The sequence below is a fragment of the Simochromis diagramma genome, unplaced genomic scaffold, assembly GCF_900408965.1.
Source record: "Simochromis diagramma unplaced genomic scaffold, fSimDia1.1 OVJJ01000617.1, whole genome shotgun sequence".
Classification (NCBI taxonomy): Eukaryota; Metazoa; Chordata; class Actinopteri; order Cichliformes; family Cichlidae; genus Simochromis; species Simochromis diagramma.
In genome coordinates this window covers 545,134-566,100 of record NW_024386953.1, presented here as the reverse complement: position 1 = coordinate 566,100, position 20,967 = coordinate 545,134, and the positions used below count along the sequence as shown (strand labels likewise).

Below are 20,967 nucleotides of genomic sequence, written 5' to 3'. Positions count from 1 at the left end.
TGTTCTATATTTAACAACAAATAATAATCTGAGTATACTTACTACAGTGCATCATCTCTGCTGCCATAGTTATCCATACCAAATGCTGCTGTAACTCCAACTATTATGATAGGGATTCCATCACTTACAAGATAAAATCTGAAAAAAAAAATGTTATTACTGGAATGGTAATTTCACCATGAAGAATTAGAGCTTGTTTTAACATATGGCATAGAAACTGAACATTTCTCCCTCACTATGTGTTAATAGACCTCTCTGCATTAAATCACACTTGTTATTAACCTCTGTCTCTATTCCACAGCATGTCCTTCATCCGGTCTTCCTTCTCTCACCCCAACCGGTCACAGCAGATGGCCCCGCCCCTCCCTGAGCCTGGTATTGCTGGAGGTTTCTTCCTGTTAAAAGGGAGTTTTTCCTTCCCACTGTCGCCAAAGTGCTTGCTCATAGGGGGTCATATGATTGTTGGGTTTTTCTCTGCATGTATTATTGTAGGATCAACAATATTTGCGCTTTGAGGCCACTATTGTTGTGATTTAGTGCTGTATGAATAAAACTGAATTGAATTGAATTGAATATGTATATGTATTCTATAAAGACAGAGCAAGAGAGAGAGAGATATTATATATGTTTATAATTGTGTGTGTGTGTGTGTGTGTGTGTGTGTGTGTATGTGTGTTTAATGACGATTGATATTTGTACCCTTATCTAAGGTGATGTGGGTACTGAGGGTATTGACATTGAAAACACAAGTGTGTCTCAAACCTGGCTCGTAACACCATGACAAAAGGCTGGACACATTGTTCAGCAGTGTACAGAAAGTTATTTACTAAGCAAATTGACATTACTTAAATACAAAACTAATATGACGTGCGCAATCAGTAGGATCAGTGGGTGCACATGACTTTGAAGATAGGTCTGTTGTAAATCCCCCCCGCCATCTGACACATGACCAGTCACAATGCATAGGTAGGAGAATGAGAGACACAATGAAATATGGGTCACAGGTTTTCTCATGTGGCACTGCCAAGTGAGGCCCCACCCACCAAGGACCTGAAACACATGCTGAGGAACAGATTGAGAGTATAAGGCAGGGGCAATCACAGGTGGCTAAAATGGAGGTCCTGCAAAGTGTGGGTCACCCTCAGTGATAGTGAGAGGAGATCAGCCATGCAGTAGGGGCTCAAGGTAGGGCTAAAACTCCTACACAGCAAAGGGTAGTTTGGGATGAATCCTAGTCAAGGTGGCAAGGTGTTCCTCGGGAATGAGAGGAAACTCTGAGGCAGCCCAAGGACACACCGGAGAGATTATGTCTCTCAGCTGGTTTGATCGTTGGGATAAACATGTGGCGGGAATAAAATAAAATATGTTTGGAAACACCTGAGTGGTCCTCTGGAAGAGCTGAAGAATGTGGCTGAGAAGAGGAGACCTGGGCATCTGTGCTTAGACTGTTGTCCACACCTGGACTAATAATAATAAACATCTTAGTTCAGAATGGCTAGCAAAACATTTTGGGTGTTTTTGTGCTTTCCACAGGATACTGAACGTTGTGAAAATGGTAATGACTCCATCTGCTAATCATTTGCATGACAGCATTACCATGATAAGGACAGCCAAGTGTTTAGTTTAACATAGCAGTAATGTGACTATGTACCATTATAGAGCTCTCCCTGTAGCTTCAAAATTGCTTTAGGGTAATAAGCGGGATGTAGAAACTAGGTCGGACTGAGTCAGGTTAACTGCTTCTTCTTGTTTTCCATCTCTGTGCTGAACTAGGTCAAACACATCCTGACTCCAGATGTGTGTCTGTGTGTGCCAGGCCCAGACACACACACACACACACACACATACAGACACAGGCAATTCACTCATTCATACCCACCCACTAACAAAGACACAGATGCACACATATCGATCCCCTCTCCATAGTGCAGGCGAGCATGTCACATATGTGGGGACATATGTGACACGAGCACCTAACTGCTGGACAAAACCCTCTGAGGTGCAGATAAAATTGAGGGGTAGAAAATATCATTTTCAAATATTCTGTGCTGCTGGTATCCTCAAATACTGTGTGAAGCTAGATACCACTAACAACTAGAGCTTATTTAATTTTTATTTATTTATTTTATTTTAATCAGGTCAAAATTTCAAGAAAAATTTCAAGAAATTTTTTGAATAATGTATCAAGTGAAAGAGAGCTTTTTTCAATATGACACCCTGTGATGTCACAGCGATGCCATAACAGGCAGCATGTTGTAATAAAAACATCATAAGACATAGAAGTTTTAGTAAAGCCTTTGCCCTTTGGGGGGAGTTGCACTCTCTGAGTGCTCTTGCTGTCAACAGTATTCTCAAATATGCAAGACCAGATAAGAAGCAATTGTCTCAACACTGTAAAAATTAGTAATTAGCTATGATAAAAGTCAGAAAAATGTAAAAGTGAGAAAATGACCCAAGGACAGTCATGATTCATTCACATACTGATGACTGATGAACATTGCTCAGCCCTGCTTGTACCCGCAGGCACCTGTTTACAGCTTACCTGATGATGGCTGGTTTGGTACGAGTCTGGGAAGCCCTATTCCTCTCCTGTGCCTGAAGTGGGTCTTTGGAAACATCTTTACAGATGTTTCTAGCAGTGAAGGTCAGCCACAGCATGGTAGACAGAGAAGCATAGTGGAGCACAATGCCAACCTAACACAGGTTGAAATAGACATCATAAAAATTGAGTGAACTGGAGTAGGTTTAAGAGTGTAGTTGGGAATCATCATAGAACAAAAATGCACTCTATTAGGTGTTCAATATGCTGCACACTGAACAGTTCCAATGTCTAAGGACTGAATAAATTAAAAGCTCCAGAACCAGAATCACATTACTATGCGTGCACTGAGCTTCAGTCATATTGTGATTATAATTAATTCAAGATTCACTTTGGTGATAAAACAGCAAAACGGTGCAGAAGCAGAACCTTTGAAGGTTCATGAAAACATATGATCTAAAAATAACTTTGTTTATGTGTGTGTGCCGTTAAATGGGAGGCATTGTTATATCAGCTACAATCTTTTAAATTATGCTACTTAATCAAAAAAAGTTACATTCATATTGAATGTAAAAAATATTCAGTACCAGAGGTGGAACTATAAAGCTGCCCTTTTATTGTATCTTTCAACCATAAAAGTTTTGGAGAGATGATCGTAACACTTGGCAAGCTACAGCCAATGTGTCTATTTTTCCATAAAACCATCCCTGAGGTTTATAGAACAGGTGTGCCTTCCTATCAGCTCCAAGTACAGTAACGCAAAAACCATTACAATTATTTTCATTACAACCACGTTATACAGAAGAGCATCTCTGAACACAGGAGATTTACATTACGGTTGTGTAGCCAAGAAGTCTGCAGCAACTGTGTATTGCTGACATGTCTATGGAGACCAATATTTCTGAGGAATAATTACAGTACTTTGTGAAATCATGAAGAATTAAGGAAGTTCCCAGGGTAAAATGGGGATCCAAGCCAGTGCTAGCAATGTGTACCTAATAAAGTGAAGTGTTTACATTTAACCTGACTTTAACCGACTAGAGGGCTTTTCATGTTATACTCAGTCACACAATTTGGAAGCCAGTCTAATATAAAATAACCAATATCTTCAGATTCAAAAAAAAAAATAAAAGCTAACATTCTTTTAAGAGTTAAGTGCCCTTAACAGAACATCACCACAGTAAGAAACCAAGAACACAACACTTACAATCTGACACACAAAAGGTAAGTTGATTTGATTGATTCCACCAGCAAAAATACCAAATGTCAGTCCTATGTGAAAGAGGAAGTTGAGGAGTGTGTGCCAGCCATTCCTGCTGATTCGGATCACACTGTAAACAAGGAGAAAAGTTAAACATCAGAAAGATAGTGTCTTAGCTTAAATTAGGTAGAAGGTTGTGGGAATGAACACAGGAGCCACACTGTCACCTTTGGACTATAATTTAGAAGCATTAAAGTATTAAATCCACATATAAAAGAATATGTTAACTAAGGCTTCAGTCTCACAGGTCTGAAGACCGGTCAGTGAGCACCACATAACATCTGGTCAATAGGGAAAAATGTATTTTCTTCTTTGCTGACTGTCATTAGGAGAAATCAATCACAAAACGTTGTACTAAACAGCAACTTTTCATTGCTTTGGCTGCTTGCAGACTGCATCAAAGACCATTTGATATCTCAAGTTCTCAGTTTTATTAGTAAATCTGGTCCTTCAAAATTCTGTACCAGCACAAAACCCTCTTTAGGTATTAAGAGACTGTACTGTTGGGATTTATTGGGTTAAAGATGAACTGAATGGTGTCAGTTAGAGGGTTTTTTTTATGTATTTATTTTTTGACCTGGGACAAAATTTGGGGAGGAAAAAATAACATGTGCATAATATTATAAGTAAACACATGCAATAGTAAGAAACAACATAAAAAGTTTTTTGATTTTTTGATATTGGTAACTGACCTGGGACATGACATTTTAAGTAATTTAGCGCTTTAGTGCTAAAAAAAAATAAAAAAATAAATCAGTAATTATTGTAATGAATAAATTTTTTGATACATATAATTGCTTTCTATGGTAGAAAAATGTTAATTGTGTAACACAAGTTTTTAGAATTAGGTAATGGCACATTTTTATATAAAATAAAGTCATTTCTGTCATGACGACAGAACCAAATGCACCAAATACTAGTTTTATAAACCAAACGTGTTTGTAATAAATTTCTCCTTTGTAACAGGATGGGCTGTGCAGTTCATTCATAAAATAACTCAATCTCTAAAAGTCCCTATCAATTTCTAACGGAAAAATCCAGCCTTGTATCAGAGCAGATGGATTGTCCTTCAGCTTCAGCTCCTTGATCTTAATTGATATGCTGTTTTTGCAGAGCAACACAAAAGTTTTGGGAGGTTTAAATTGAAGTGGACAGTTCTACTTTGTACTTGAAACCTGTCTGCTTCTGCACATTCATTCTGGATGAAGGTGGGTGTTTTTAACAGACACAAGATGAGGATAAAGAAACATTATGAGATATACAGACACCTTTATGATATAAAGTCACAACATACATATAGGCATGTGAATATTTTTTGCAATGAAAAGTGTGAAATTATCTTGTAATAAGGTCTCACCTGTGGTGGACAATGTAAGTCATGATGGAGACAAGCAGACAGAGCAGCATAACTGCGGTGCAGGCATACACCACTGGATGTAGGTAATCCCCGGGGTATGGGGGGAAGGATAGCACTCTCTTTAGATCCTGAAAAAGAAGTGCACAATCTATGTTTTGTCAAAGATGGCAAAAAAAAGTTAAATTGCTTCTGTTTTGCACATACTAAGTGAGAGTGACGTTACATAAAAAGTATCCTTTGAATAGGAAGGTGCTGAATGTTTTATTCAGTATCACCCTATCAGCATATTAAAGGACCTTGAAGAAAAAGGATCTTCTACAACAGTCTTTCTCAAACGGTGGTGTCATGGTCCTGGGTCGTGTGACCCAGTGTTGAGTTTTATGTATCTTTTGTATTCATTTATGCTTTAGCTTAGTTTGTCTAGTTAATTTCTAGGGTGCTGTTTAGCCCTTTGTTTCTTAGTTGTTTATGTCATCTCCCCCTGTACTCAGTCTCCCTGGTTCATGCGTCATGTCTGCGTGGTTATGTTTAGTTCATGTCATGTCTAATCTCCATGTTTCCTCTTTTACTTTGAAAGTCTGTATTCAATGTCAGTGTATTTAGTTTCACCTCTCCTGTCCTGTCGTTAGGTTCATGTGTGTCAGCTGTGCTCCCATGTGTGGCCACTTCCCCTGATCATCCCTCATGTGTATTTAGTCTCTGTGTTTCATGCAGTCTGTGTCGCGTCATCTGTGTTTCCCACCCTCCATGTTTTCATGCCCAGTCTTTTGTATTCTTAGCCATAGCTTTCTGAGTCTTCATAGTTTATCAGTATCCGTTCCCCAGTTTAGTTCAGTTTTGTCACGGTATTTCTGCTTTGTTTGAGATCCTTCTTCAGCCATAATAAAGGCTCGCTTTCAGTTTAAGTTACTTCGGTCTACTCTCTTGTGTTCGCACCTGGGTTCACCACACGCACCACCGCACGGTCTGTCTCCTCAGATCGTGACAGGTGGTGCGTACTTGGGCCCTCTCTGGTGGTACGCGGGAAATCTCCAACTTTTTTTAAGATTAAATAATGTACCATTGTGGATGTATGCAAAGACGACAAGAGAGTTCCCAAGGCTCTGCCGGGAGCTGAAGTAAACCAGAAAACGTTTCCCCGAGTGTGAGTCCTCTATGAAGAGCAGCTTTTCCTTATCGCCAGACCACTACAGAGCGCTGGTGGGCTCGTTTCCCTGGGGCTTAAAACTGCAAAAGCACCATGGCGCTGTCAGGCTGATGGTAAAAACACAGCCCTTTTCTGCGGTGCTGCGATCCCAGCCACCATCGATGAGTCGGAGGTTCCCGGGAGAATCGGTTCGGGCACGGGAGATACCATCGGTGAGTTTGGAACTATCGCCCGGATGCCGAAGCTCCTTGTAGCCAGGAGAATGCGATCCGCTTCTTCTGCGTGAGGGCGTTAATCCTTCACAGCCAACAGCGTGGAGTTGCAGAGGCCACCTCGCACCGGCATCTGTCGGAAGAATACGTGAGTGAAGAGGAATCCGCCGTCATCTGTTCCTAGCAAGGAAAGCGTGGTCCCTGTTATGTTGTGGCCGGGTTGGGTCCACTAGGGGGCAACAGTGGTTGTTGGTGTTTTTCCGGTCTGTGGGGGCCCAGGTCCCGGTCCCCCGAATAAAGTACAGCCGTGAGCTAAACATGTCTCCATGATTCCTGAGTCTCAGGCTATTACATATGGCGACGAGGATGAAAGCCAGGGTTTGCTGTGAAGTCGCAACGTCGTAAGTGACTGCGGAACGGAGGTTGGCGAGAGGTACAGCGCTAGCATCTGTTGGAAGCGGAGCATAACCCTCGGTGTGGAATAATGGCTACCACTTTGGGCTCGGTGGCACCGTTCGACGGAGAGCGGCAATCCTGGGAGGAATATTGTGAGATATTGGAGTACTTCTTTGTGGCGAATGACATTAAGGAGGAGGAGAAGAAGCGAGTGGTACTGTTGAGTTGCGTGGGCGCACAAACCTATGCCCTGATTAGGAACCTACTCAGCCCGGTCAAGCCAGGGGATTGCTCTTATGCTGAGTTGGTGGAAGTGTTGAACAATCATCTGCATCCTAAACCGAGTGAAATTGTGCAGCGGTGGAGGTTTAACACACGGAATAGGAGGCCGGAGGAGAGTGTGGGAGAGTATGTAGCGGAGCTGAGGAAGCTCGCACAGGACTGTAGCTTTGGAGACTCACTGACGGTGATGCTGCGGGATCGTTTAGTATGTGGAGTAAACGACGACAGAATACAGCGCAAATTGTTAGCAGAGGAGTCGCTAACGTTTGAAAGGGCGCTGAAGTTTGCTCAAGCCATGGAGGCTGCTAACAGAGACATTGGGGATTTACAGAGCATGATGGAACAGTCGCGGCTCACTAAAGGATTAGGAGTGGTGAACAAAATGGAGGACAGTGGTACAACGTCACAACAGCTAGGCAGGACGTACTACAGATGTGGAGGATTAAATCATGTGGCCAAGGACTGCCGGTTTGTTTCAGAAAAATGCCACAACTGCGGAAAGGTGGGACACATAAAAAAGGTCTGCCGAATGAAAAGGGAGCGGAAAAGCGGGCGTGTCAGACAAGGTAAAAACGCACATTTCGTGGAAGAGGAGAATGTGGAGAGTGAGGAAGAAGGAGCTGAAATGCACCACATAAAGGCAAGTGTGACCATGTATAATGTGCATGAGGAGGTTAGCATTCCAAGGGAAGAGCCCATCAGACAAAAGCTAAAAGTAAATGGACAAAATGTGACATTTGAAGTGGACACAGGCTGTGGTTACACTATCATGTCGAAGGAGTCATTTAGGAAGCTTTTTGAAGGCAGTAAGGCGCCCAAAATAAACAAGTGTGGAATCAAGCTGCGAACATATGGAGGCCACAAGGTACCCGTGTGGGGAGCAGCCCAAGTACAGGTGGAATTCAGAGACAGTAAAAAAAAGCTGGATGTGGTGGTGGTTGAAGGTGCTGGAACTAATTTGATGGGGCGGGGATGGATTAAGGCCCTCCAATTAGACTGGCAAGCTGTACATAAGATCGAAGGCGGAGAGGATGCCTTACAGCGGATACTGGCCAGACATGAACCAGTGTTTAAGGATGAGTTGGGGACACTAAAGGGGTTTGCGGCAAAGATACATGTAGCTAAGGATGCCAAACCGTGCTTCTATAAGCCCCGCTCAGTCCCATTTGCGATGAAAAAGAAAGTGGAGCAGGAACTGGAGAGACTGTTGGAGGAGAAAATCATCCAACCAGTGAAATTCGCAGAGTGGGCCGCACCCATTGTACCCATACTGAAGCCAGACGCCAGCACCAGGATTTGTGGTGACTACAAACTGACTGTCAACAAGGTGTCACCTGTAGAACAATACCCCATTCCACGAATGGAGGACATGATAGCAGGGCTAGCTGGAGGAGAAAAATACACCAAGTTAGATATGAGTCATGCATATCAACAGGTGGTACTGGATGAGGACTCTAGGAAGTATGTCACAGTAAACACACACAAGGGTTTGTTTACATACACCAGGTTGCCGTTTGGTGTGAGTTCAAGCCCTGCCATTTTTCAGCGCACCATGGAGAGTGTGTTACAAGGTCTGACCAATGTGGCGGTGTATCTGGATGACATCATACTGACGGGGAAGGATGACAAAGAACATCTGCAAACACTGGAGGGAGTACTGCAGCGCTTGGAGGAGGCGGGCCTGCGGTTAAAAAGGAGCAAATGTCAGTTCATGGAGAAGGAGGTGACATTTCTCGGACACCGGGTGGATAAGACCGGTTTGCATCCAATGCCAGCAAAAGTGAAAGCAGTGCAGGAGGCACCACCCCCAAAATCAGTGACAGAACTCAAAGCTTATTTGGGGTTGTTGAACTTCTATAATAAGTTCTTGCCAAACCTGTCCACACTGTTGGCCCCTCTGCACAAGCTTCTGAGAAAAGGGGAGCCATGGTGTTGGGGACCAGCACAGGAGAAGGTTTTCGGCAAATCAAAGGAACTGTTGCAGTTGAGCAGTGTATTAGTACACAGAAGGAATTAATACTGTCTTGCGATGCGTCCCCCTATGGAGTGGGAGCAGTGCTAGCTCACCGCATGCCAGATGGTCAGGAAAAGCCCATTGGTTTTGCATCACGCACACTGAACGCAGCAGAGAAGAACTACTCACAGCTGGATAAGGAAGGATTAGCTGTGATATTTGGTGTACAGTACTTTCATAAGTACCTGTACGGAAGGAAGTTCATGATTATCACAGATCATAAGCCATTGATTAGCTTGTTCCATGAGCTGAAGGCCGTCCCTCAGATGGCATCACAGCGGATCATGAGATGGGCGGTGTTGTTGAGAGCCTATGAGTATGTTATTAAATACAGAGAAGGCAAAAATAACAGTAATGCTGATGGTCTGAGTCGTCTACCTCTTCCAGAGTTGCTCCCTAAAGAAGTGGCGGCGGAGGACCAAGTGTTAATGGTAGATCAGGACCAGGAGGAAGTGATGATATCTGAGCAGCTGCAGAGATGGACAACCAAAGACCCAGTACTCGCCAGAGTACGTGAGTATGTATTGAGGGGATGGCCCAATACGCAGCATCATGATTTTCAACCCTACAGGCAGAGGCAACAGGAGCTGAGTGTGCAGGATGGGTGCGTGCTGTGGGGGTCGAGGGTGGTGATACCAGAGAGAGGTCGACGCCCCCTGTTGGAACAGCTACATCAGTCACACCCAGGTATGAGCCGCATGAAAGGCCTGGCCAGAAGTTACATGTGGTGGCCGCATATGGAGAATGACATTGAAGACAAGGTGAGGTCTTGCCGTAACTGCCAGGAGCTTAGACACAGGCCACAAGAGGCACCCTTACACCCCTGGGAGTGGCCAGAAAAGCCCTGGAGACGGATACATATCGATTATGCGGGCCCGTTTCTGGGTAAAATGTTCTTGGTAATAGTGGACGCCCACTCTAAATGGTTAGATGTGTATCCAGTGCAATCCGCTACAGCTGCGGCCACCATAGACTGCCTGAGAAACTGTTTCAGTACACACGGACTTCCTGAGATGGTAGTCTCAGATAATGCTCAGTGTTTTGTAAGTGCGCAAACTAAAGAGTTCATGACAAAGAATGGAATCACGCACATCACCTCCGCTCCATATCACCCAGCATCCAATGGGTTAGCCGAAAGAGCAGTGCAAACATTCAAAGGACTCATGAAAAAGAGTACGGGAGACACCCTGGCGACCAAGTTAAACAGGGCGCTGTTTAGCTACAGAATCACACCGCAGTCCACAACAGGGAAGTCACCTGCGGAGTTAATGATGGGCCGGAAGTTGAGGTGTACGCTCGACCTAATACACCCTGACTTGAAGCAAAGGGTGAAGGCAAGACAAGACAGTCAAAGACTGTACCATGATAGACATGCCAAGGAGCGCATGTTTGGGAGGGGAGATGCTGTATATACCAGAAACTATGGCAGAGGACCCAAATGGATTCCAGGACTCATACAGGAGATGACGGGGCCTGTCTCCTACTTGGTGATGCTGGGCAATGGGACAGTGGTGAGGCGTCACGTTGATCAGCTGTTTGCCCACATGGAATTGGGCCTGGCTGCAGGATCGCTGGAAGGCCAGTCGGGTGAGTCCCCGGAGGCAGACCCACACAGCAGCGCGGAGCTGGAAGTGGAGGAGGAGAGACACAAGGAGGTACAAGTCACTCCTGTGGTGACGCCCTCTCTGGGGAGTAGTGATTCACCCGAATCACCGGCCATGGAGTTGCGGCGGTCGCAACGAACCAAGAGACCGCCGGAGTACTTGAGAGACTTTGTGCCGTGATTACAGTGAATTGTTATTGGTTAACACATGGCTGTTGGACTAAGGGTTTTTCGTTATGGGTGTGTTCTGTGATGTTTTAAACTACGGTGTAGTTTCAGTTTAAGGGGGGAGGAATGTTATGTTGTGGCCGGGTTGGGTCCACTAGGGGGCAACAGTGGTTGTTGGTGTTTTTCCGGTCTGTGGGGGCCCAGGTCCCGGTCCCCCGAATAAAGTACAGCCGTGAGCTAAACATGTCTCCATGATTCCTGAGTCTCAGGCTATTACAGTCCCCATGAGCTCGAGAGCGGTACCATCACCCAGCCCGAGAGCAAGAGGAGTTTCACGGCCCGCTCTGCATCGGAGAGGGAGTAGCTCCGCAGCAGCGGTGTATTGAGAGCGGTGTATTTCCCTTGGCTGGGGGGATCCTGGAGGAGGCTCATCACTTGGCGGATCCAGCAAGGCCACCACACTTTGTGTCGTCGGCTGAAATGCCACGAAGAGCTTCAACGTACATGAACTACGAAGGAGGGTCGTGAAGCGAAAAAATCCACAGTTTAACCACCACAGCAAAAATTAAAACATACAGCTCTGCTATCACTTCCAACATTAATGAAGACAGAAAACTAAACAGCAGTGACATTTGTAGAGTTACTGTCTGAAGTTGGGCTAGCTGGTATATTTAATGATGTTCTGTGTGGTGGCTACAAACACATCTATGGTTAGCATAATATAAACACAGCGAAGCTGGAGGAGGAACACTAATCTTTTTCCACTTGATAAAAGTTAACGTGAGCGTTCCCGATGGTTAGGGACAAATGCAATCGCATGGCAGGATGCTGTAAACGGACCAAACTTCAGTCAGGAGAGCAACTGCAATATGAGCTTAGTCATGAGGCGACTTTTGTTGTGATTTGGCGCTATATAAATAAAATTGAATTGAATTGAATTGAATTGAATTAACATACTGCTGCATGCGCTGGGCTGTAGTTACATGTAAGGTTTTAAAAACTGAGCTTTAAAATGAATAGTGATGATAAATACCGAGAGAGGCCGACAGTGATCACTGACTTTTTTTAGGGGCTTGTCTAGATACAATAGGACAAAATACAAAACAGTAAAACATGGTAAAAACACAACAGCCTTATTAAATGCAGAATAGTTTGGACCCGGAAGCAGGGTTCATACATTATCACTTCAACATTGGATATCCCACCTGCTGTGAGTGTTTTAATGCAGTACAGCTGTTATTATTATCATTTGTCACATCCTGTTTATGACAGTTAAAATAAATAACATTCATATAAGAAATAAAAATGTCTTGTGTAAACTGTATATGGTGTTAAATAGCCCTATACTACTGTACTTTAATGTTGGTGATAAGGGTGGTACTTCAAGAGCCATATATTTTATCAGGTGGTACTCATTGTGAACAGTTTAAGAACCACTGCTCTAGAAGAAGGTCAGTGGATTAGATTCATCAACATAATTGAGAACTGGGGCAAAGCTAACTACAAAAATTAGCAGGCAGCAGTGTGACATTTAGGAAGCTAATTTCCAGTAATCAAGACTTGTGTCATCATTCAGTACTATATGTAAGTTGAGTAATATGTAATTTTATATCACGTTCACTCCCAGCTAATAGATGACAGTCACAAGTTAAGCTCAAGTGACCATTTTGTGACTTGTTTTCCACCATCACCCCAATATTGAAAAAAACTGGTCTAGATCCCAATAATTTTGAGAATTTTCGGCCTATTTCCAATCTGCCATTCCTTTCAAAAATTCTCGAGAAAATAGTTGCCACACAACTCCACTCACATTTAACTAATAATAATCTGTATTAACAGTTCCAGTCTGGTTTTCGCCCCTCCCATAGCACTGAAACAGCGCTTATAAAAATAACCAATGATCTTCTTATGGCAGCTGACTCCGGTTTACTTTCCATTCTTATTCTCCTCGATCTGAGCGCTGCCTTCGACACTATTTCTCACTCTGTTCTCCTCAGTAGGTTAGCCTCCATCAGTCTCTCCCATACTCCACTAGCCTGGTTTAAATCGTACCTGTCTGATTGCACTCAGTTCATTCAACTCAAATCCTTTACTTCTCAGCCCTTTCCTCTGACCACTGGCGTGCCCCAGGGATCTGTCCTGGGGCCCCTTCTTTTCATTATCTACCATCTACCGCTTGGACATATTTTCCATAAATACAATATCCATTTTCACCGATGACACCCAGCTTTATCTGTCCACTAAACCTGATTCTGCTCTTCCCCCATCCTCCCTCACCCTCTGCTTAGCTGAACTAAATTCATGGCTCTCTTCTAATTTTCTCAAACTCAATAGTAATAAATCTGAGCTCCACTTGGTCGGCACTAAATCAACATTATCCAGAACCAACAGTTTCTCTATTGCTATTGATAGCAGCCTGTGTCAACTGTGAAGACCTTCAAGTTCCTGGGTATCACCATCTCCCAGGACCTGAAGTGGGAGACCAACATCAACTCCATCCTCAAAAAGACCCAGCAGAGGATGTACTTCCTGAGACAACTGGGGAAGTACAGTCTTCCACAGGAGTTGCTGATCCAGTTCTACACTGCGGTCATTGAGTCTGTCCTGTGCTCCCCCATCACAGTCTGGTATGGAGCAGCCACTAAACAGGACAGGAACAGACTGCAGCGGACTGTACGGGCAGCAGAAAGGATCATCGGCACGCCCCTGCCCTCCATCCAGGATCTGTACCTCTCAAGAACCAGGAAACGGGCAGGGAAAATCATCACAGACCCCTCACACCCTGGACACAGACTTTTTGATCCGCTGCCCTCTGGCAGACGGTACAGAAGCCTGCAGACCAGGACCACCCGACACAGGAACAGTTTCTTTCCCCTCGCCATCTCCCTTCTTAACAGTTGACCTGTCACACTGCCAGACTGCAGCTGCACCTTATGTACATTTTGTAGTATTCATTCCACCTCATTCATTTCTGTATTTTATGTATATAAGTTTAGATTCGTTATTTATAGTTGGTTTACACAGCTTTGTGTATGTATGTGTAATGTGTATATATAGACACGTGTGTGTGTGTGTGTGTGTGTGTGTGTGTGTGTGTGTGTGTGTGTGTGTGTGTGTGTGTGTGTGTGTGTGTGTGTGTGTGTGATTTACATTGCTGTGCTTGAGAGCCACCATCTACCGGAACCAAATTACCTGTATGTGTCTGCACATATACTTGGCCAATAAACACGATTCTGATTCTGATAACTCACCGGTCTTCGTTTCTTCCTTTGTGAAAAGTTTGGGTGTCATCCTCGACAGTATTTTATCTTTCAATTCACACATTGATAATGTTACTCAGTCTGCATATTTTCAATTGCGCAACATTAATCGTCTCCGTCCTTTTCTTACCCCACATGCCGCTGCCATTCTTGTCCACAGCCTTGTTACTTCCTGGATTGATTATTGTAATTCACTTCTTTTTGGTCTTCATTTACATGGAATAGACTGTCTTACCCATCATTCTTCTAACAGCTCAATTAACTCATATCTGTGAAAAAGGACATTCTGCATATCAAAGTTTTTTATAAAACATTAAAAATGATTGATTGATTGATTGATTCGACACGATTAATATTCATCAATAATGAAAATTTTGTATGTTTAACTGCTTAAAGAATTTGAGGTGTGTGACCTCTGTAGAGCTGGTTTCAATACTAAGTAAATCCAGAGTCAAGCTGTGAACATTAATTAGTCTTTAATTTAATGCTAATTCTTTTAGCCTGACCAAAGCTAATTAAAAACGATTCTTTGAGTTCTAGTTTGTTTATTGTTTTTTGATTCAATAAGATGTGAAACAACTATAAGTCTCTAAGTCATTGCACAGCTCCTTGCTGTAGCTGCAGTGCTGCCTGACTGCACTGACATCACTACCTTAAAATAACTCAGTGAACATCATGAAACATGTACAACATGGCAACAGTATCTTTTGAAAAATGAAAACGAATTAACACAAAGACATTATTTTTTCATTAATAGCAAACTGCACTTTTATTCATGTCACGTTCATGGTACATAACTATGTGCTGGTCTGTTAGGATGACAAGGCCACTCTGACTGCGTGCTTCACTGACGCAACATTGTGGTAAATATGCACATGCTGACACAAATAGACAGCAAATAGAGCAGAGTAAATATGAAGAACTTACTAGGAAGCAAGCTCAAAACAGCCAGGCTTTCTTTGCCTCGGCGATACTGTCAACCCTAAAAGCCCATTCACAGACAACAGGTATTACAATGATGCTTGGCAACTTTCTTTGTTAACCCAGGCTCTCTGCTTCAGACTCTGTGCATGCTCACATAAATGTGTCATTTCGCACATCATTTGACTCCTTTTCCACATAAAATGGGTGTGTCATACTGCAGCCACAGACATGAGAGGAACAGGTGACAGAGATAGAATATGATAAATAAAACAATAAAAAGCAACACTGGTGCTGCAAGTAAGACATAACTTGGTCTTGGTTATGTCTTTTCAGCATAACTTGATGATGTAGCCATCTTTAAAAAGGAAATCAACTTTGTGTCATTGAAAACTCTGACTTTAAACTGAGTGTAAATAAAAACAGAGTGCAATGATTTGATAAACGAATAAACTCATACTTTATTCACAATAGAAATAGAAATCATATCAAATGTTTACTGTTTGAATTTGAGGGCAGCAACACATCTCTGAAAACAGTCAGGACAGAGTCATGTTTTCCAAGCAACATCCACCAAAAAAAGTTGGATCACAGGTTTGTCATCAAATATATATTTTATTACAGTGTCTGCTATCATGAATTAGGCCTAGGCAAGTTGAGTTTATCATTAGATGATAAATTAGAATTTATCATTATCGTTAAATGAAGCTTGAATCCTAATTTTATTTTAAATTCATTATTTGATTTAAATAAGTATTAATTATTTAGCTGTAACCTGAAAGGGACAAAAAGTCAGTGACAGAAAGTGAAAAAATCTGGAGAAACAGTTTAGATGCAGTTACAGATGGACCTCTGACATTAGTTACCCAGATAGCAACACTTTCCCTCAACTCTGTTTTTTATTAAATAAAAAAACCTGTTTCCTACTGCTCATTTCATTTTTTCTATAATTCCAGTACTCATAATAATAAAGAAATAAAAAATAATGAGAAATAATGAAAAATTCCATAATTTCTGCCATTATTGGTTAAAAATGTTTACGTATATAATGTTCCCATTGTATGCATTTATAATTATATTTAATATTAGCTTTCAATGGTAGAAAATGGCTTCCTGACAACCACAGGAAAAGGTGAATATATTACAAATGTCTCAACTTTCAGAGATTTTGGATACTTCAGTACCGTTTTGGATCTGGATATGATCCGGTCTGAATCTGTAATCTAAAATGTGATCATCTTTGGATCCATCTTGCTGTGCAAGTGGCCAATGACACAGTTTGCTGATTACAGAGCCTATAGATCAACCTTCACACTTTACACATCTTCAACCTACACAAAGCAAAGTAATGTAAATCGAGGATTTGAGTTTTTGCAAAAATGTAAACTGTTGGGAATAAATATAATATTAATATAATATAATATATTTTATGCCATCCAGAGAGCACATATACATCCAGAGAGTACATTTAACAAACAAGGTCTATAATTTCTGCTGTGTCTGTCTGTGTGTAGTGAGAGAGTGGAGTTTCTTGCACGTGACTGCATGCCTCAGGATGTTTATGGCTGCTTAAGGCCTGGACTGAATTGTTCACTGTGCCTCACACAGCCTGGTGAGAGATATGAGGAGCAGTGATACAGAGTGAAAAAGATAAACTAACTGTGTAGTGTTTAATTCGGGGCACTGCATTTTCTATGATTGAGATTTAATTCCTGGAGGAACAAAAGAAGTTGCATTTCCCCTTGATAGGTCTAGTGACAGCAGGTGGAAAGACCTGGGCAGATTTGTGGACGATTGTAACAGAGCTCGCAATTGGTGAGTCACGGAGTGACACTTAAGTCTGAGTTCAGACCAAGAAAGTATCAGAAACTAATTAATAACTAATTAACTAATTAAAGCCAGGAGCAGTGAATGCAACTCTGCATGCTACGGCACCTGAGGTTCTAATTCCCAAACAATATTGTTTCATGAGGAACTCCTGTGAGTTATCTGTTGATTTTTCTTAACAGTAGGTTGATTTTATCAGTGAGGTTTGGGTTGTTTTCTTACTCTATCAGAGAGACAGTTTTATGCTTGGACCTGTTTGGAACTGGCCCTAGTATTTGTTATTGTGTTATTATTTTATGGATTATTTTTGTTTTTGCTTTTGTTACAGTGCACTGAGATAAGAAATCTGACAGGTGTGACCCACCGGTGTGCAAAGTGCTTTTCCATGATTATAATGGGCTTTGGAGAAATTCACTTATATGGGACACTGACCACATTAGATGGTAAGTCCTGAGTCTAAAAGGATTACAGCGAGTCAATCCAGTCCAAAATGATAAAGAATTGTTTTCCTTTTAAAAATTATGACATTAGCAAACAAAATAAAGAAAAGCCATTGTGTTGAACTTTGTTAAATTCAAATTAAAGTGTGCCATTACACTCAGTGAATCAACATGAAATCAAAATATATGCAAAATTTGTATGAAGCACGTGACTGATAACTGTTTTGTCCTGAGCTTTTGTTTCCCATAGCACCCACGTGGCCACACCATCAGTTTTTCGCCGCCAAAGGAGGGTAATGTCAAATGGTCGAGGGAGGAATATCATCGAAAAGTGGGAAAGGTAAGCCCCGATAGGGGTGATAACACCATAAATGTCACCTATGGTCAAACTCCTAAACTGTGACACCAAGCATGAAATTCTCCAAAATTTAGAGACAGAGAGGAGTTCTAGATAAACATAATTTAGCAAACCCCATAGGGATTGATGAGTTGAATCTATAATATTTTGAAATAACATGTGGACCGTGTTGATTATGCTTGCTTCTAATGTGAAGAGATTGGCATTCACCTTTATCTACTAAAACGCTGTCAAACCTAAAATGAGGGCGTGGGCCCAGCGAGTGAATCTAACTTTAATGTCACAACTAACGCTAGAACAACCAATGACCTGGAGGATGTTTGGAGATGAGTGTGTTAACACTGAGATTTTCTCACAATATCTACAGAAAGACATTCACAGAACTGACAAACAACATTACAGTTCCTGCATGGTAGACGAGAAATCTAAAGTCCTCATAAAATCTGACACAAACACTGCAAAATCTCCCGTGTTAAATTGACACTAGAAAGTGTCTATATGTGTCCACTCTTTTGAGTGTTAAATTAATACTTTTGACAGTGTTATATTTCTAACAGTAACCTAGTCAATGTTAACGATTAACAATGACTAACACTGAGCAGTGCTGATTTTCTAACCCAACTGCAAATATGACCTGCAAAAAAATGCTAATCATGTCATAATCTGTACATGGAGGTCTTAGTTGAGCCATTAGCATGTTAGCATGCTGTTGGCAAGTTTAAACAATATTTTAGTCCAAAGAAGTTCTGTTTGATTGTTTTGTAATTCATGTGCAGTTTTCTCGGATCTGGACAGTGAATCTGGACAATAAGAAATGTGATGAGTGCAATCAGTCAAAATGATATCTGTATCATCGTTTAATCTGATTGATTAAAAAACACATTTCGCATTTAGATTACTTCAGACCAACAAATATACTGGTGTTATTTAAACCAAGCTAAGATCACTTAGTCCTGGAGGAGCAAGGAATGTGGAGGAGGCTTTGAAAAAGTGACTCACAGACAGTAAGCGATGTGCATGTCCTGGGCAGGCTTAGCACACGTCTCTGTTAGGAGGAAAAACATGGCTCCAAACATTTAAACCATCTATGTTCTTTCACTGGAATACACTCCTGCATTTGTATAATTCAAACTGAAAAGTCCTTTAGAAACAGAAATCAAAAGCTAATTTGGCCCCATCTTCACGACAGTGTCAACTCGCTCTCTCTTTGCCTTCCAAACCTTTATATTTTTGAGACATTGTCATGATTCCTCTTCTCATCTCTCTTCCTCTGTCTCTCGCTCTCTCTCGCTCTCTCTCTCTCAGACAGCATGCTCTCTCATTACGCGCCACTGAACAACTCATCTATTAGACAGCGCATGACTGATAAAATCCTTTGCAGATCCCATAATATGAAAAAACGCACACACAGGCATGCACACACAGCAGCAGTAGAGCTCTGCATAACACTCCACTTGTCTCGGATGACCAACTAGACACTGTGCCATTACATAAGATATTGCAATTTAGCTTTTTTTTGCCTTTGTGCATGTAAAAACAAAATTTTTCAGGGTGTCAGAGTCAAGTGTTTTTTAGGAAAGATACAAAACATTCATCTGGATAAGATAATTAATGTTTTCTTATTACTTGGATTTTGCATACTGCTGTTCACATATGTAACATGTACAAGCTAAATCCAGCATTCATGACAGTTTTTTATTTGAGTGTATTAGACTAAGTTAGTGTTGGGGATTAATCAAACTTTGAAGGCATTAGCTTTTGTTTCCTCTCTGTCTCGTTGTTTCTGATTAGCCCCAGCTGTGTTTCCCTCCTGTTTCCTGTCCCTGTGTGTATTTAGTTCTTCTCCTCCGTGTGTTGTTGGCCCATCTGCCTGTCTTCCCTTGTGTTTCCAAGTTTCAGGTTTTCCAGTCTTTGTGTTTTCCTCGATATATCTAGTGTTTTGGTGTTTAGGTGTTTCTGCTTTTGTTTTGTTAGTTTAGTTTAGTTTACCTCAGTCTTCCCTTGCCTTTTGTTTATAGTTGTGTGTAGCCCTAAATAAAGGCTTGTTTTTTTGTTAATATTCACATCCATCTCTCTCATCTCCACACACAGCTCATCTTTACCTCTGAGAATCTCTTCCCTGTCTAATATGTGTTTCTTAACTTAACCATGTTACTGACCTGCTCCAATTCATCTATTTAGTTGCAGAATTTTCCACAATATTTCTTTTTTAGTATAGCTTATTTTTCCAGCCTCTTTTTGCAACAATCTGTGAATAGACTTAAGTTCACACAGTCAGTTACAGAGTAACAGACTGGGTGAACCTAACAGACTCTGTGATACCAAAACCTAGAGTTTTTCTCTGACCTCCCACCCTCCATCCCTCCCTCCTGCTACACCTGAACCTTTGACTGACACTTGGATTCATTTCCTCATTCATAAAGTCCCCAATTTCAATTACTTTTATATTTTGCGTACTTGACGTGAACATTTTTACAGTCACCAGTGTAAAAGGACTGCAGACAGCAATAACATCACAGATTTATAATCAGCTCTGAATTAAATTTATAGTCCACGCATTGACATTGTGGACAACAACACTGTGGACAACAACACTGCCAGTGCAAACATTTACTGTATGTTACACACTGATCAATGATCAATCATTTGTCGAAAAAGGTGTGTCACAGTTGGAGCTGGGGGTTGATGTGAGTATTTGAGTGAAGATGAGGGTGAAATAACTTTAGAACTCTGACATTGAACTAAATGTGTTTTAAATGATGTTTTAAATGCAGCCTGCAGACAGTCAGTTTCTGAACATTTTATGTTAAAATGTGTTCACAGATTGAGGTTCAGTCACTTAATGTCAAACAACATTCTGAAAGATAACATGTTGGAAATTCAGAGTGTGATTCTTGACATATTTTCCACTGAAAATCACCCAAATCAGTCTCAATGGGTCAACCCAGAAGGTATGACAGGCCCTGTAACAGCTCAGTGTCCATACCCACTTGCATCCGGTTTCTGTTTCACGTTAGGGAATGGTAGGCAGCGTACCAAACTACTGTATGAGGCAGAGTCCCTTTTTGAAAACTTAAAAACATATTGTTTAGCCTTTTTAAAAAGTACAAGGAGATTCAGTGCATACTTACTTACATTCTTATTGTACTGTATAGTGTGTGATAGTTCTGTTAGTGATATAA

General features: G+C 41.6%; 1 protein-coding gene across 3 annotated transcripts in view; it reads right to left on the bottom strand.

Moving 5' to 3' along the window:
* adgra1a (adhesion G protein-coupled receptor A1a) overlaps positions 1-20,967 on the bottom strand; it is a 32,022-nt gene that overhangs the window by 9,453 nt on the left and 1,602 nt on the right. For all 3 annotated transcript variants that reach the window (XR_005696831.1, XM_040038621.1, XM_040038623.1), the window contains 4 exons: positions 5,158-5,285; positions 3,747-3,870; positions 2,543-2,694; positions 43-138 (listed from right to left, as the gene is read on the bottom strand). Coding sequence is in view for 2 of the 3 variants with exons in the window: in XM_040038621.1 (XP_039894555.1) it covers positions 43-138; positions 2,543-2,694; positions 3,747-3,870; positions 5,158-5,285 (500 nt within the window). In the remaining variant the exon portion in view is untranslated. The remainder of the gene's footprint in view (positions 1-42; positions 139-2,542; positions 2,695-3,746; positions 3,871-5,157; positions 5,286-20,967) is intronic.